Raw genomic sequence first — 15,199 nt, forward strand, 5'->3', positions numbered from 1 at the left:
GAAGTTGCGAAAAATATAAATAGTAATGTACAAATACCCCCCAAAACGACTTAAGTAGCCTAGTACTTCAGTATTTCTAAGTATTTCTACTTAGTTACTTCACACGTGCAAAAAGCTCAGGGGAACACTTTTACAATGTTGCAAGACCCAGGTGGCATTCTTAAATTTTGTATTTTATATGTGTTAAAATATTTCTGATATGTCACTAAAGTAATAGATAGATACATTTGAGAGTGTCCACTTGTTTGCAAGTTGATGCCTATTATTATTTTATGTGTATCAAATGAAAACCGCAGAGCACAACTATTCATGCGCCAACATGGCTGGTGTAGGGTCGCCAGCTTCATGCTTTGAAAAGCGTTGAAATTCGGGAGAAAACCTTTGTTCAGAGGGAGCTGGCTTCGAAGTATTCGCGATTTCCAAATGAATTTAATTGGTGATGTCATCTGGTTCGAGAGGGCTGTGTGTGTTGGTGCTTCAGAGTCACCATCCAGTCAACGTGTTGTAACCACCAGCAACACAGGCAGTGGAGCTCCCAAATAAAAAGGCGCTTTTAGTTTTTTGTTCATGGCATGGGATATTTTCAACAATGCTGCAGTGACGGAGATCTGAGGACCTTGAGAACTAGTTGGACGTTTTCTAAAGGAATGTTGAAGCCACATTGTGTTCACAATAGATTTTAATTTGAAAAAATAGTGTGTGGGTTTATATGGATTATGCATGCTGAAATGTATATATAAGAAATATACATGACTGTGCATGAGCACAACCCTTAGCTTCAACTAGGCTGTAACAAGCCTCCCCCCCTGTTTCTGCAGTTTTATCCATACCGCTGACTGTGAAGCTACCTTTGCTATTCGTAGTACGTGGTTGCAGGGCGTAAAGAGAACGGACAATCGCACCGGACCGTTCCGGGGTTCGGATGAGGTGTTTGAATAGATTCTTTGATTTTAGAATTCCATCGACCTTTCTATCCATTATTTTCTACAGAAGTGATGCAAATGTGTTAGCAATGAGGTTGTTCTTCGTGGGATTTCTACTCGGTTTGGAGATCCTGTCTCCTACAGGAGCTATTGATGGTAAGTGACATTCTAGTGTTCTAGCCTATGGCTTTGTGAAACTGCATGTCCACTTAGCAACATAGGGCCTATACAGTGTAGGCCTATTCACCACACGGTGGGCTAGCCTATTTGCCTTCATAACACCAATAGGCTTCAGACTCGATGTGATCGATATGAGCCATGGGCTTTTCCTTCGAGCTAAGCTAATCGACCTAGGAGGTGCCATGTTTGTGTGACAGCCTAAAGGCGATCTAGCTTGCCCACCTTTTGGCAATTGCTCATTTCATAACCACCTGCTGTAGCCTAGCATACATGCTTCTTTTAGGGTGTTGTTGACATGACAAAGACAACAACTGCTCGTCCACAGATGTTGAGTTTCATATGGCTTCATTTTTTGGGCTTTAATCAGCGGGGATTGAAAGCGGTGCATGGCTACATTGACTTCAGTGTTGTGCTGCCCGCTACTCTGTTTTACTCCCATTCCCAGATGTAGCCCCACAAATGTTTCAGAATTAATATGCCCTTTGTTCATGTTCTGTTGTTGTCATGCTTATGAAGAAGGTGGTCGTTCAATGTTGTAAGGTCATTCAGCAGGTAGAACAAGGCTATTATGGTATCTCAGCACATCAGTGAAAGGCCTGCTTTCCCCCAGTTCTAGGTAGGCTAGACCGACACAGCAGCACACTACCTTGATTCGATAAGTAGGCTGGCTATACGGACCGGATCAACATGCCTCTGCTTTTCACCGATTTCTCCGCTATGGAATCCTCCAACATTTGTATCATTTGCAGGTTCTAAACGGTAGCCTTCTATGTGTGAATCCTTTATGGTTCAGAATCGATGGCTGTTGGTCTGGTTGCAACCTGCTCTCAGAGCATTTCGTATTATTCTCTACATAAATCCGATATACACATTTATTAAGATATGTATTCATTTGTGGATCATCCATTTTCGTGTGATGTTACGCAATTTGTATGGTATGTTATGAATGTGCAATTCATGCATTGTTACAAATTTGTAAAACCTACAATATGTTACAAATTCTCAAAACTTATGTTACGAATTCCAATTTGTTGTGATTAATGTTACCTAGGTGGCTAAATCTAACATTAGCTAGTTAAAGTTAGCTAGGTTAAGGTTAGGAGTTAGGTTAACATTAGGGGAAGGGTTAGCTAAGTAGTTGCAGAGTAGCTAAAAAGTAGTAAGTAGTTGAAAAGTTGTCCGTGATGAGATTTGAACACACGACCGTTATACACCCACGATCCACCCCAACCAACCACCTTCCTTTCGTTTTTGCCTAAATATCTTTTCACAATTGAGTTCCAAATAGCTCTAACGTTGCCCCAGCGTGATTAAAAAAAAAAATTAAAAAAAAGATTGAGCCTGTGAGGTCACAGTGCACTCAACTGTTCCGATGTAATTGTTGTGCAACAGGACAGTTAACCCAAGTTTTATTTGAGGCATGTTCCGCCTCCTCATTCATTTACATAGAAGTAGCCCATTTCACTGTAGCAGACAATTTATATTTGAGGCTTTACTGAGTTGGACAAACTTCTCTCTTCAACGAGAGCCCAAGCACTTCCCCAGATCAAGTATGCAGACATTGGCCCAGTCTTGTAGAAACCTTTCCCCCTGGCACATGTTCTGTCTGGCACTCGCATTGCTTTCATTGTTGTTTTGCCTACAAACAATAACTTTCTTTGAACATGTGTGCATTCCTATCAAAGTCAGTGCCTTTATTTTCTGTTCTTATGACAAAATGAGGTGAACGGATGGTTCACTCATCTTTCTTGTAGATTTCCGGGAAGGGAACGATGGTAGGTGACACAATCCCTTTAACATGCTTACTACAAACAGACCAAACTCATCTAGTCTCCTTATCTTTGGTTGACACGAAAAAACAAACATGGCAGTGCGCACAAACTACCCATCGTCGAAGTACTTCTGACTTTTAGAAAGTGTTTTACAAAACTATTTCGATCAATGGTGAGCTAGAGTTGGCTAAATATGACCACTTGTGTTATGTCAATGTTTCCTCAGTTAGCGCGTGCACTAATGTAGCCCACATTTTTCGGATTTGGATGATTGTGCTATGCTGTCGCTACTTCTGTGAAGGTCTGAACATTACATCGAAAAAAATAAACGGGTCACATTCAGGACGTAACATTGTAAGATCTGTGTTTGTGCAAAATGTTTCTGTGAAAAAAAGTGTGTCCAGCTCAAACGCTGACTGTTGCATCAATCGAAACTGGACGTTCTAAATAAGCGTTCTAATCACACCGGTTTGAGCGTAGAGCTGCAGGGACCACTGTAAAATGAACACACCTGTGTGTTGGTATGTGTCAAACGGTTAACTTCTATCTTATGTAACCGTACCAAACGTAACATCATACACATTTTAATGTCCCAGATTTACATTTACTACGTTACGTCTACTCTGAGACCAGGCTGCTGTAAACTAAAGATCTTAGCAGTGACCAGGCTACACCTTAGAAGGTATAGTTCAAACAGAATCACTGTGTTGATATATACGTTTTCATGTTTGTTTTGAGCTGCGAGCAGTAAAAACAACTGTTTGGTTTTTCAGTTGTGATCTTTATACCTAGGTAGGCTGTTGTCGTGACTTGTCCCGACATGCAGCGAATTTTATGTCTGGGGGGGGGGGCGACTACATGAATCACAACAGATACTAAAATTGATGACAGTCAGGTAGCCTATAGAGAACTGAATGAAATCATGTTGCAATGTATTGCCATCCTAAAATCCTCATGTGCTTCTCAGGGCTGCGTTGGACTCTTCGCTAGTTTGAGAATAATGACTGGCTACAGTGCGTCCTTGCAACAATGATTCTGTCTGTGGCCATGCACTTTCAGAGCTAGAACATTGTAGCCAATGATTTGTAACATCTGGCAATGTCTTGGCAATACAAAGTGTCAAGTAGACCATAATTTGTAGTGTCACTGGCATGGTTAACTTGAAGGAAATGGAATGAACCCACTATGCACGGACTGACGCCAATGTCTTTTTTTGGTCCTGTCTGGGCTGGCCATCTTTTTTTTGGTGTGGTATGGACCGGCCTTGATTTCAATGTCCACGGATGTTGATTTTGGGTCTGGACTGGAATAGGGATGTGCATGGTTATGAATATCCGAACAGATGTTATTATTCGAACACCGAGTATTGTGTGTGAGTATTCCCTTTTTTTTGTGTGTTTAAAACATAGGCCTATTTTTGACACTGAAATGGCTTTTTCTAAATTTAAATAAAAATATCCATGTGACATTGCTATGTACAAGAAGGATACACCATGACATTTGAAATGATTCATTTAATAAAACAACAAACTTTTCAATGTAGTTTTTATGACATGCGCCCCATGAAAATACCAGAAGCCAACCGGTAGCCTTCACATTTGTACCATGTTGATTGCCAATCAAACCCGCAAAGTGGATCAATGTGGAGTGAGAGTTCACTAATGCAATGGGGGGGGGGGGAGCGAAATGAGAAGAAGTGACAACAGGCAACCAACAGGTAGACTTTTTTGTTTGTTTTACATCCACATGGTCAAAGGTATGTGGACACCCGTTCAAATGAGTGGATTTGGCCATTTCAGCCACACCCATTGCTGACGGGTGTATAAAATCGAGCACACGGCCATGCAATCTCCATAGACAATCATTGGCAGTAGAATGGCCCATACTGAAGAGCTCAGTGACTTTCAACGTGGCACTGTCATAGGATGCCACCTTTCCAACAAGCCAGTTTGTCAAATGTCTGCCCTGCTAGAGCTGCCCCGGTCATCTGTAAGCGCTGTCATTGTGAAGTGGTAATGTTTAGGAGCCACAACTGCTCCACCGCGACGTAGTTAGACACACAAGCTGACTGAACGGGACCACCGAATGCTGAAATGTTCCCTACGCACACAATTGGTTTAAATCCCTGTTAGTGATTGTCTCTTTGCTAAGGTAATCCATCCACCTGACAGGTGTGACATATCATGATGCTGATTAAATAGCATGATCATTACACAGGTGCACCACGTGCTGGTGACAATAAAAGGACATTCTAAAATGTGCAGTTTTGTCACACAACACAATGCCACAGATGTCTCAAGTGTTGAGGGAGCGTGCAATTGGCATGATGACTGCAGGAATGTCCACCAGAGCTGTTGCCAGTGAATTTTGTTCATTTCTCCACCATAAACCGCCTCCAATGTATTTTTAGAGAATTAGGCAGTACGTCCAACTGGCTTCACAACCGCAGACCATGTGTATGTGATGTGTATATGCACGAAAAAGAATGAGCATTAAAATGGGCAAAAAAAGCTTTTCTGGAGCAAGAATTTTGCTAGGACTGTCTGTGTGGTCTGAGTGGGTAGGGTAAAACTGAAATCTATCTGTTATTTGCAGAGCGGTTTCAAACTCACTTTATCGGTCAATTAACCAATTTACTGCATGGAGATGTCACCATGGAAAGGTTAAACTCCCGCCCATGCAAACCTGCTGATTAGAAGGTCCTGTGTAGATGGTGTTGTCAACCAGCAAATATAAGGAAATGACACTGATCGAATTATTTCACACTTCTACAGTGTTACAATGTTGTACAATATAAAATACAGGCAAAACTGAATTTTGACTACACTGGACCTTTAAAGAATGAACATTCCAGAAACATTTCGGCCCAGATCTAACAATAACGGGGCAATAAGGGGGCTCCTTATTTATTTTATTTTTGACATGTCCTTGGATACGGACAATTTTTGAGGTTGTTAAAGAACCCCGTGTGAGCGAGCATAGATAGGTCTACTCTCCCGGGTCTTAGCCTCCCACCTCCCAAGCTCTGGGAAACATCTGGACAGAGTGAGACCATTAATCCACAGTGTATGGGATGTGACTATGGGGGGAGGTGCTGACTCCTCACTCACACAGAGGATAAAAACAAAACAAACATTGCCAGCAGGAATCAAACCAGCTGAAGTATAGACCCTCCTCCCCATGACATCTGAGTAACATTTTGTTTCCTTTGTTTCCCAACCTTTCTGACTCAATCACCAGTGATGGGAAACATTGGACAGAGCAGTACAGTACAGAATGGGTAACACTATGTACAGTATGACCAGTGATGGGAAACATTGGACAGAGCAGTACAGTACAGAATGGGTAACACTATGTACAGTATGACCAGTGATGAAAAACAGTGGACCGTAAAAGGTACAGGAACCTGATCTCGTGCTGTTAGCACAAAGAACCATGTCACAGATGTCCAGATGCAAGACCAGGGTAGGGAAGGGATAAGTGAGTGTGTGTTTGACTGGATGCTGCTATGTTAGAGGCCAGGGAAGAGGAGGGAGGGGATGTGTGTGTGTGTGTGTGTGTGTGTGTGTGTGTGTTTGTGTGTGTGTGTGTGTGTGTGTGTGTGTGTGTGTGTGTGTGTGTGTGTGTGTGTGTGTGTGTGTGTGTGTGTGTGTGTGTGTGTGTGTGTGTGTGTGTGTGTGTGTGTGAGAGAGAGAGAGTGATGCTGCTATGCTAGAGGGCAGGGGTCAGCCACTTGAGCTGAAACATGTGCATTCATCAGCATCACCACTGGGCTCCGCTGGCTGTCCCCAGCATGATTTAGGGGTTGAGGGGATTGGACAGGCCAAGTTCAGAGGGCAAGGCCGTCCCCTGCTCTGTTCTGTTCCAGGACTGTCCTTTCCTAGCTCGATAGTTTATTTATCCTTAGCTGCACATTTTAAACAGCTGTCTGGATCGTATATCAGCTTTGTTGATCTTTGAGTCAGGAACCTCTAAAAGATGCCAAACCAGAAATGTGGGATGACCTGGTGATCACATGTATGTGAATGCTGTAAAAGTAGCAAATGCAATACCTTTACAATGCATTAACTAAAATGTAATTAAGGGTTAGGATGGTGTGCAGTGTAGTGTTCTCATCAGCAAGGATCTGGATCATTTTACCACCACTCTTGCTTAGAAGTGATTTAATAACACAGAGCAACTGACCCTCAAATGACTCGTGTTACAGGAATAGATACACATGATGCTTCTGCCTCCTACAAATACAGGTTCAGGATCATTTTAACCCCACTCGATGAACGGCATGACTTGTGACTAAGTGTACAAAACATTGAGAACACCTTCCTGATATTGAATTATACCCCCATTTGCCCTCAGAACAGCCTCGATTCGTCGGGGCATGGACTCTACAAGGTGTCGAAAGCGTTCCCCAGGGATGCTGGCCCATGTTGACTCCAATGCTTCCCACAGTTGTGTCAAGTTGGCTGGATGTCCTTGGGGTACACAAGGGAAACAGTTGAATGTGAAAAACCCAGCAGCGTTGCAGTTCTTGACACACTCAAACCGGTGTGCCTGGCACCTACTATCAAACCCTGTTCAAAGGCACTTAAATCCTTTGTCTTGCCCATTCACCCGCTGAATGGCACACACACACAATCCATGTCTCAATTGTTTCAAGGCCCCAATAAAATCCATCTTTGAATGGACTCATTCCCTTCATCTACACTGATTTTGAAGTGGATTTAACAAGGGATATCAATAAGGGATCATAGCTTTCACCTGGATTCACCTAGTCAGTTCTGGAAATGTTTTGTACACTCAGTGTATGTTACTGTAAGAGATACTCTGGAGGCTCCTTTGTAAATAAAACTATCCAAAATATATTCACGTCACCCAATTTATTGATTAAAACAGACTGTTTAGCAATGAAGGTCTACAGAAGCCTCAGCAGCACTCTGTAGGGTAGCACCATGGTGTAGCTGGAGGACAGCTAGCTTCCGTTTTACTCTGGGTACGTTGACGTCAATACAAAACCTAGGAGGCTCATGGTTCTCACCCCCTTCCATAGACTTACACATGAATTATCACAACTTCCCGGAGGATGTCCTCCAAATTATCAGAGCTCCAATCAAAGCGGTATTGAATGTGTCACTGTCTGTCACCTCAAATTGTTCTCTCGACCTGTGTGCGCCTACGTTGTAGCAACCTCGTGGTTGTTATAGGGAAAATTTGAGTATCATGTAGTAGCCTAAACCTATCGACATTACATTGAACTGGGTGAATGGAATATGAATGACAGTCATCCAGCATGCTCTAATAGAAATAAAGGCCATGCTCATAAAAAAAAAATATATATATCTTCCTCCCTCATCAAAAACTGCACCGACTTGCCACGGCTGTATATTACCATTAGAGATAATGTGCACATGTTACCTCCTACATATCTAGCCTCCCACAAATCTACCCGTCTTGCTTCCAAGTACATTTCTATGCCCCTATGATACTGAGCAGACTTACGTGAACTGTGGAGATGGGTCAGGAGGTGGAGTGTGAATTCCAGAGGAGACTCTGTTTACCTGACCCTTTTTAAAGGGACATTTCCACTTAACATCCTATTATCTCCAGGATCATACTAGTGTCTAGTAAAAAAAAGATGAACAACAAAGGGTCCCAAGTAAATGACCCCCTATGATCATCAGGGATCATTTTCTTTTGGATCTTTGTCTGTGGGTCTGGAGGGGAAGAGAGGGTGAATTCCAGAACCTGGGGCCTGGTTCTAACCCTAATATGCTGACCACATCGGTCGCGGTGCGTGCGCGAGCGAGCGTTGCAAAAATAACTGGGCGTGGCATAACCGTCGGAACACTCAGAGCCTCCACTGGAAACATCTGCCAGGAACATTCTAGAACATCCTGGCCTAACATGAAGCTTTTAGGTAGTCCGCTATAGCGCACTCTCAGGTGGCACACCAAATTCTATCATTTTATTTTTTGTTCTGTAATGACATTTGTGAAAAAGCCATGTATCTTAGTTATGTAAAAGGGGGTGGGAAATGGAGCAGTGCCTTTTGGAATTAAGATGCAAACAGGTCTCCCATGTTTTCACAAGGCAGCAGTTTAGCCTTTGAATAGACTGTAGTAAATGCAGGGTTATGGTGGTGGGTGTCTACTAATACTTCCTAGCGGGAGACAATGCAGGTTTAACCTAAACCGAAATAACAATGTGGCGATAGTGGGAGCCTTGACAATAACTGTATAAAATCCATTTTTCTTTCCTCCCTCTTCCTGTAAAGCATCGTAGATTTAGCCCGAGCACAGACTGGAGGCTAGAGGCAGGGTGCGTCCCAAATGGCATCCTACTCCCTATATATGACCAGGCCCCATAGGGAAATAGGGTGCCATTAGAGACGCATGCACAGATTAGCATGAATGGTTCAGTGTGGTTTTCTCCCTGTACGAAGGCGTTAGGCTCGCTAGATGAAAGAGTGTTTGTTGATGGTGAATAGCAGGGGTGTGTTGTAATTGGTGTTTTCTGCATTTAGCTCCCATAAGACCCTGAAAGGAGCAGATTGGTTTATTGAACATAATGGGGGCGTGTGGGTGTTGATGTGGAAGGGAGAACAAGGAAGATGCCTTGGATTTCTCTTTAGGTTGTAGAAACGATAGGCCCTTTCACACGGCATTGTTCTTAGCCCTGGGCTGTTCTTAGCCCAAGACCAGAGCTACCTGAAACCAAATGTCACGTTTTATGGAGTAGAATATTCAAATGAGGTAACAGTGTAATAACTCTGTGATTGGCTAGCCGCGAAAAATCGGTGCTAACCCACTTTAGAATGTGCAGGTGTAAACACTCGCTTAGTCCCAGGTTTAAAAATCCCTTAATCCAATGCTTATGTCTTTTACATGATTTTCACATAAGGGGCTCTATTTGTAGGCTTTTGGCAATTTACCTGTCTTAACATTAGCATGTTTGCGGTGGAAACATGAGGTGTGTCATTTAAAACAATGACCCAAAGGGCTAATTTCAGGCAGCGCTTGGATATATATATATATATAAGACCAACCAACAACTGTTTTTTAGCTGTGACGCACACTGCCCATGGTGCCTGTATTCTTAGGATTTAGAAACTTCGTTTTTTCCCCCGTTTTAGTTGACAAAAATCCAAGCATGGCCTCTTCTCTCAATAAAGGCTGTTTTTATTTTTGTCCTGTCCAATGTACAGTAATCAAGTAAAACCGTCGATAAAGTTCGTGAAACGGCTTGGAAATCAATCTTAATCACCAAAGCTTTATTCAAATATCAAGTTTGAGAGGCGCTAAACAGTGAGTTGACGTTCCCTTTTCATCTATGTATTGTAGGCAGGCCAACATTATTTTAGGCATGCTTTGGAGGGGCATAAAACCCCCTCCGTGATGGAGGCTACATGTATCCATGCCCATCATGAAGCGAGATAACCCCGGTGAACCTCGTATTTGCGTTGTCTTTTTTTTATGCTGGTGATTTTTGTCATTACGTTTGACATCTATTTATTGTGGTTGGAATTTAATGGTTGCAATTTATTAAAACCAAACTTATTCGAATTATTCACTGTCCTGATTTAATGGTGAGAATGTACGTGAGAATGTCTGTGGCACGCATGCAAAGCAACTTCAGGAGAAGTGTGAATGTGATCTGTAAGATGGGTTCGATATGTATATTAAACATATTTGGGCGCAGTGTAACGGTCAGTGAACATTCTCCCTTTCTCTTCATATTGGATCTTTTGTCCAGCTGTTGTGAAAAGTTTTGGATATGCGTAAAACCCTTCATAGTCGGCGTTGTTTTAATATTATATGCCCACAGGAAGCAATTATGGTGCCGGTAAGTGTATTCAGACAGCCCATTTAAAACACGTTTTGATTAGAATTATTCGCTGTGTTTTTAGGCCTTATCAATAATGAATTTTAATCTTGCTCATTGACAACATTTAGCATGACCATGCTCAGCCATAATGCAATTTACTGTAGGCCTAGCCCCTATATCAGGGTGAATGCTACAGTATGCATATTTCCACATTGAAGCCATGCAATTACTCAGAACAATGTGGACTACCAACAGGTTCAAGTTAACATATTTAGCAATGATGGGATAGTCTACATGTTTGTTTCTGTAAGCTGTTTAATTGACTAGGTCTTTCCCTTTCCATAACGTTGGATTTGATTATATAAAAACCCGTAAATACACAACCTAAAGCAAACACATATTTAACCATGGAGCACAGTCTGCCTTACAGAGGTGCCAAGCCTCGACACACCCGCAACTTGTGTATCCATCAAAACACAGCCCTTTTCACGCCAATGCCAGCAACTGCGCCAATAATTGTGCTTGTGAAAATAGCTAAACTATTTGACACACCCCCGAACCTATAACGCCGGCGCTTAGATTGACCATTGCTCTCTGTTTGTTCAAATGGAGCCCAAGGAGTAAACCTAGCTCTTCAAATGTCACAACTGGTTGCAACGTTTGCCTGACATCCAACGCAAACGTGTGAATCCTGGCTTTGTGACTAAAGATTAGTTGTTTTTCTATCTCCCGATGGTGAACTTTTCACCCGACGCCTGGGGACGACCAGTGAGGCTCAGCGAGGCAGAACGGCCGTTACACTGAGCACTCTTCCAGTCTTAAAGTCTTGGTTCCACCTCCAGAAACACATTGGCTATTCCAAGGCTGTTCCATGGCTGTGTGTGTTTTGCGCTCGACTGGAGAATCGATTGGGGCCTCCTGTTCAATCTCCTCCACTCTGCTGCCTGCTTTCACACCTGGCCAGGAGGAGAGAGGAGAGCGAGAGAGAGGCAACTGATGTGTGGTGATAAAGATTCCAATTTCATGGACTACTGCCATGTGTCAGACGTGTCTGCTTCTGTTAGTCACAGCTATTGAACTCAGATCCCCATGCGTCCTAAATGGCACCCTCTCCTCTATCTAGTGCACTACTTTTGACCAGATCCCTCGGGTGAATAGTGAATACGGTGCCATTTGGGACGCAACCACAGCCATTGGCTTGATTGGCTATGCATATGGCATACATTAGGATGAGAATGAACCACTCTCCCGGTACTGAGATCTTTGAGGAGGTGGTGGGCCGTATGGACTTCACACAGTTGCTCAGCTTTTTCTTTAGTTATCCTTGACTGGGCGTTTGTTTGACTTGTTTGCTCAGCAAAGGCTACACTGTCCGTGACAACTTGATCACTTTGTCAGCCTTGTGTCACCAAGAAAGTCTTTGACCACTAACCACAAACTGGTTAAATCAATGTTGTTTCAACGCAATTTGTCAACGCATTGTGACGTGGAAAATACATTGTAAACTGTTGTTTTGAGGGTCATGTTTCCACCACAGGATTATTCAATCCTGGTGACCGATTTTCAACATAGACAAACCTTGTATAAATGTTGATTTTGTGCCTTTGAAACGACGTCAGATCTTCAACGTAATATGGATAGCTGGATAGCACGTCCTACTGGAGAGTTTCTATCTACAGCGATCCCTTCAGTCTCCCAGCCCTGCTTCGCTTTAATATTTGTCACTGACTATTACCAATGTACTATCGTGAGAAGGATTACTTTATCCTATCCTAGGTATTCCTTAAAGAGGTGGGGTTTCAGGTGTCTCCGTATGTACTATCGTGAGAAGGATTGGTTGATAAATCTCCACTCCATCTCCACTATCGAAGTCATTCCAAAGGGTAGGTTCAACAGAGCAAACAAATCATATACATTATCAATGTTGCTATTTAGCAGTGGTGGAGAAAGTACCCAGTTGTCATACTTGACTAAAAAAGCAAAGATACTTTTATAGAAAAGTGACAAGTCACCCAGTAAAATACTACTTGAATCTCTCGCTCTCTCTGATCAAAAGTAAATATACTAAAGTTATAAATAATTTCAAATTCTTTCTATTAAGCAATCATTTTCTTGTTATTTGAATGTATGGATAGCCAGTGGCAGACTCCAACACTCATACTAATACATGCTTTGTTTGTAGAATGTGAGTCAGCCAGATCATAGGCATTAGGGAATACCAGGGATATTCTCTTGTTAATGTGTGAATTGGACCATTTCCCTGTACTGCTAAGCATTGTAAATGTGACAAGTACTTGGAGTAAAAAGTATATTATTTTCTTTAGGAATATAGTGATGTAAAAGTTGTCAAATATAACGATTTAAGGTACAGATACCCATAAAAGCTTCTTAAGTTTAAGGTACAGATACCCATAAAGCTTCTTAAGTTGTACTTATTTTTTTGGTACTTCATACCACTGCTATTTATGCCTATTGTATATAGAATTTGGGACGTCATCAACAGCTATTGTTTAAATTCAACACAGGATTCAACTAAAAATAGACAGTATATAGAATCTACAAGTTAATAATAAATATGTTGGATTCACGTCTCCCATCTCAACCCAAAATAAAAGTTGAATAATTGGATTAAATCAAACTGTATTCAAAGTGCATTTTAAATGGTTGAAATCGCAGTGATAAGTAGGGATGCACGATATATCGGTGAACATATCGGAATCGGACGATAATAGCTAAAAATGCCAACATCGGTATCGGGCGATGTCTAATTTAACGCCGAGTTGCAAAACCATTGTCAAAGCTGACGTGCATACCTATATAACGTTGGTACATGGCGTAATGACGCCACATAAAATGTTGAGCTATACGTCCAACACAGCATTCCTAAACTAGCCCACAATGTCTGCTGTGTGGATCGAGCAGTCAACAAGTCGAGTAGTCATTTGAAAGAGTAACAACATTTCAGTGAGACCACTCAAAGGCAAAATACATTAAAGCCATATAATGGATTTCATTGCCCGTGACAATCAACTGTTAACTGTCGTGGGTGATGTTGGCTTTCGCCGACTGGTCGAGCACAGGTACACACTACCAAGTGCACTATTTTTCAGATGTTGCCCTCCCGTTGTTACGCAGTAATAGTGTCACTGCTATTAGCTCTACAACATACATACTGTGGCGTGCCGTTTGGGTCTTTGTGTCAAAAAGGATACAGTAGCACTGTCAAAGCTGTACAAAAAAAGTCTGCAAATACCGGCCACTAACAATGTGTTTACAATACCGAATTGGTAATAAAGCATCATTTGTTTGACCGCAACTTCTGGGGTATCTAGCTAGCACCAATACAACCAACTTGAAAATAATGACCAGTAGAAACTGCAGTCATTTTCATTATTCTTAGCAATGATTTAGGAATCCTTGTGAGTAAGTATTAGATAGGTTGTTCGCAAATTGAAATAACATTTCGGTCCATGAAAATAAATAGCTGGCAAGCTACTTAACCCTGTTGCCCAAAGCTAAAGTTATAAGCAGCCAGCTAGCTTCATCTGGCTAGTCCGGCTCGAACGGACCGGGTTATGTGTTGTGAAGCTCGCCGCAATAAAGATTAGGCACAATAGTGGAATTTGTGGTTTGCCTTAAAAATGAAAGTATGTCATTGACAGTGATGCAAATTAATACATAGTAGAATTTTGCCATACTTTTATTTTGAAGCCTATCCGCAAAGTCACTATTGTGGCTAGCTTCACATAGATGGGTTATTTTAGATGATGACACCTAGCTATGTCGTTAGCTAGCTAACTATAGCTACTGAAACAGATTGTCATTTTGCAATGTTTATGGGGAAGAACATTGTTTGCATCCATGAGCTAGCTAGCTTTAAAAAAAATGACCAGCACTGTAGGTACGCGTGAGAACTTTACCAGCATCATATCATACGTATTGATGAATCGTAGTGATAGTGTAATGTGTAATAACTACTTAATAATTTTACGTGTTCATCCATTTTTTTATGTGATGTGCAGTCTTTCAGGTCCTGATTGCTCAAAAAGCTTATTTGACACGTTAAATAGTATCTTTTTTGACACGCAAAGACCCAAACGGCGTTCCATAGAAATCCTGGTTGAGAATGAAACGACTGAAGAAATGAACAACGAAACAGCACAGCAAGTAAGTGAAAGAAATAGGTTTTGATGATGTTTTACTGGTAATGGGGACATACGTAAATGCCAACAAAATCACTTTTTGGTGTGTGTGACCTTTTTTAAAAACGAGGCAAGTCCGTTAAGAACAAATGCTTATTTACAATGACGGCCTACCCAGGCCAAACTTGGACAGTGCTGGGCCAATTGTGCGCGGCCCTATGGGACTCCCAATTGCGGCCGGATGTGATACAGCCTGGATTCGAACCAGGGACTAGTGACGCCTCTTGCAGTGCCTTAGACCGATGTGTGTGTTAACTATTTAACTGTACCAGAATGCTTAAAAGGACTCTAAAATGTTAAA

The 15,199-nt window shown here is 41.9% G+C and overlaps 1 protein-coding gene across 2 annotated transcripts in view; it reads left to right on the plus strand.

The window, feature by feature from the left end:
- The first annotated feature begins 398 nt into the window (after nt 1–398).
- Nucleotides 399–15,199, plus strand: part of LOC118360336 (low-density lipoprotein receptor-related protein 1-like) — a 146,179-nt gene continuing 131,378 nt past the window's right edge. The window contains exon 1 of one of the 2 annotated variants that reach the window (XM_052482449.1): nt 399–1,079. In XM_052482449.1, coding sequence (XP_052338409.1) covers nt 923–1,079 — 157 coding nt within the window. In that variant the 5' untranslated portion in view covers nt 399–922. The remainder of the gene's footprint in view (nt 1,080–15,199) is intronic. The other variant, XM_052482450.1, reaches the window with a different exon arrangement.

This window comes from Oncorhynchus keta, chromosome 27, assembly GCF_023373465.1.
Source record: "Oncorhynchus keta strain PuntledgeMale-10-30-2019 chromosome 27, Oket_V2, whole genome shotgun sequence".
NCBI classification, from domain to species: Eukaryota; Metazoa; Chordata; class Actinopteri; order Salmoniformes; family Salmonidae; genus Oncorhynchus; species Oncorhynchus keta.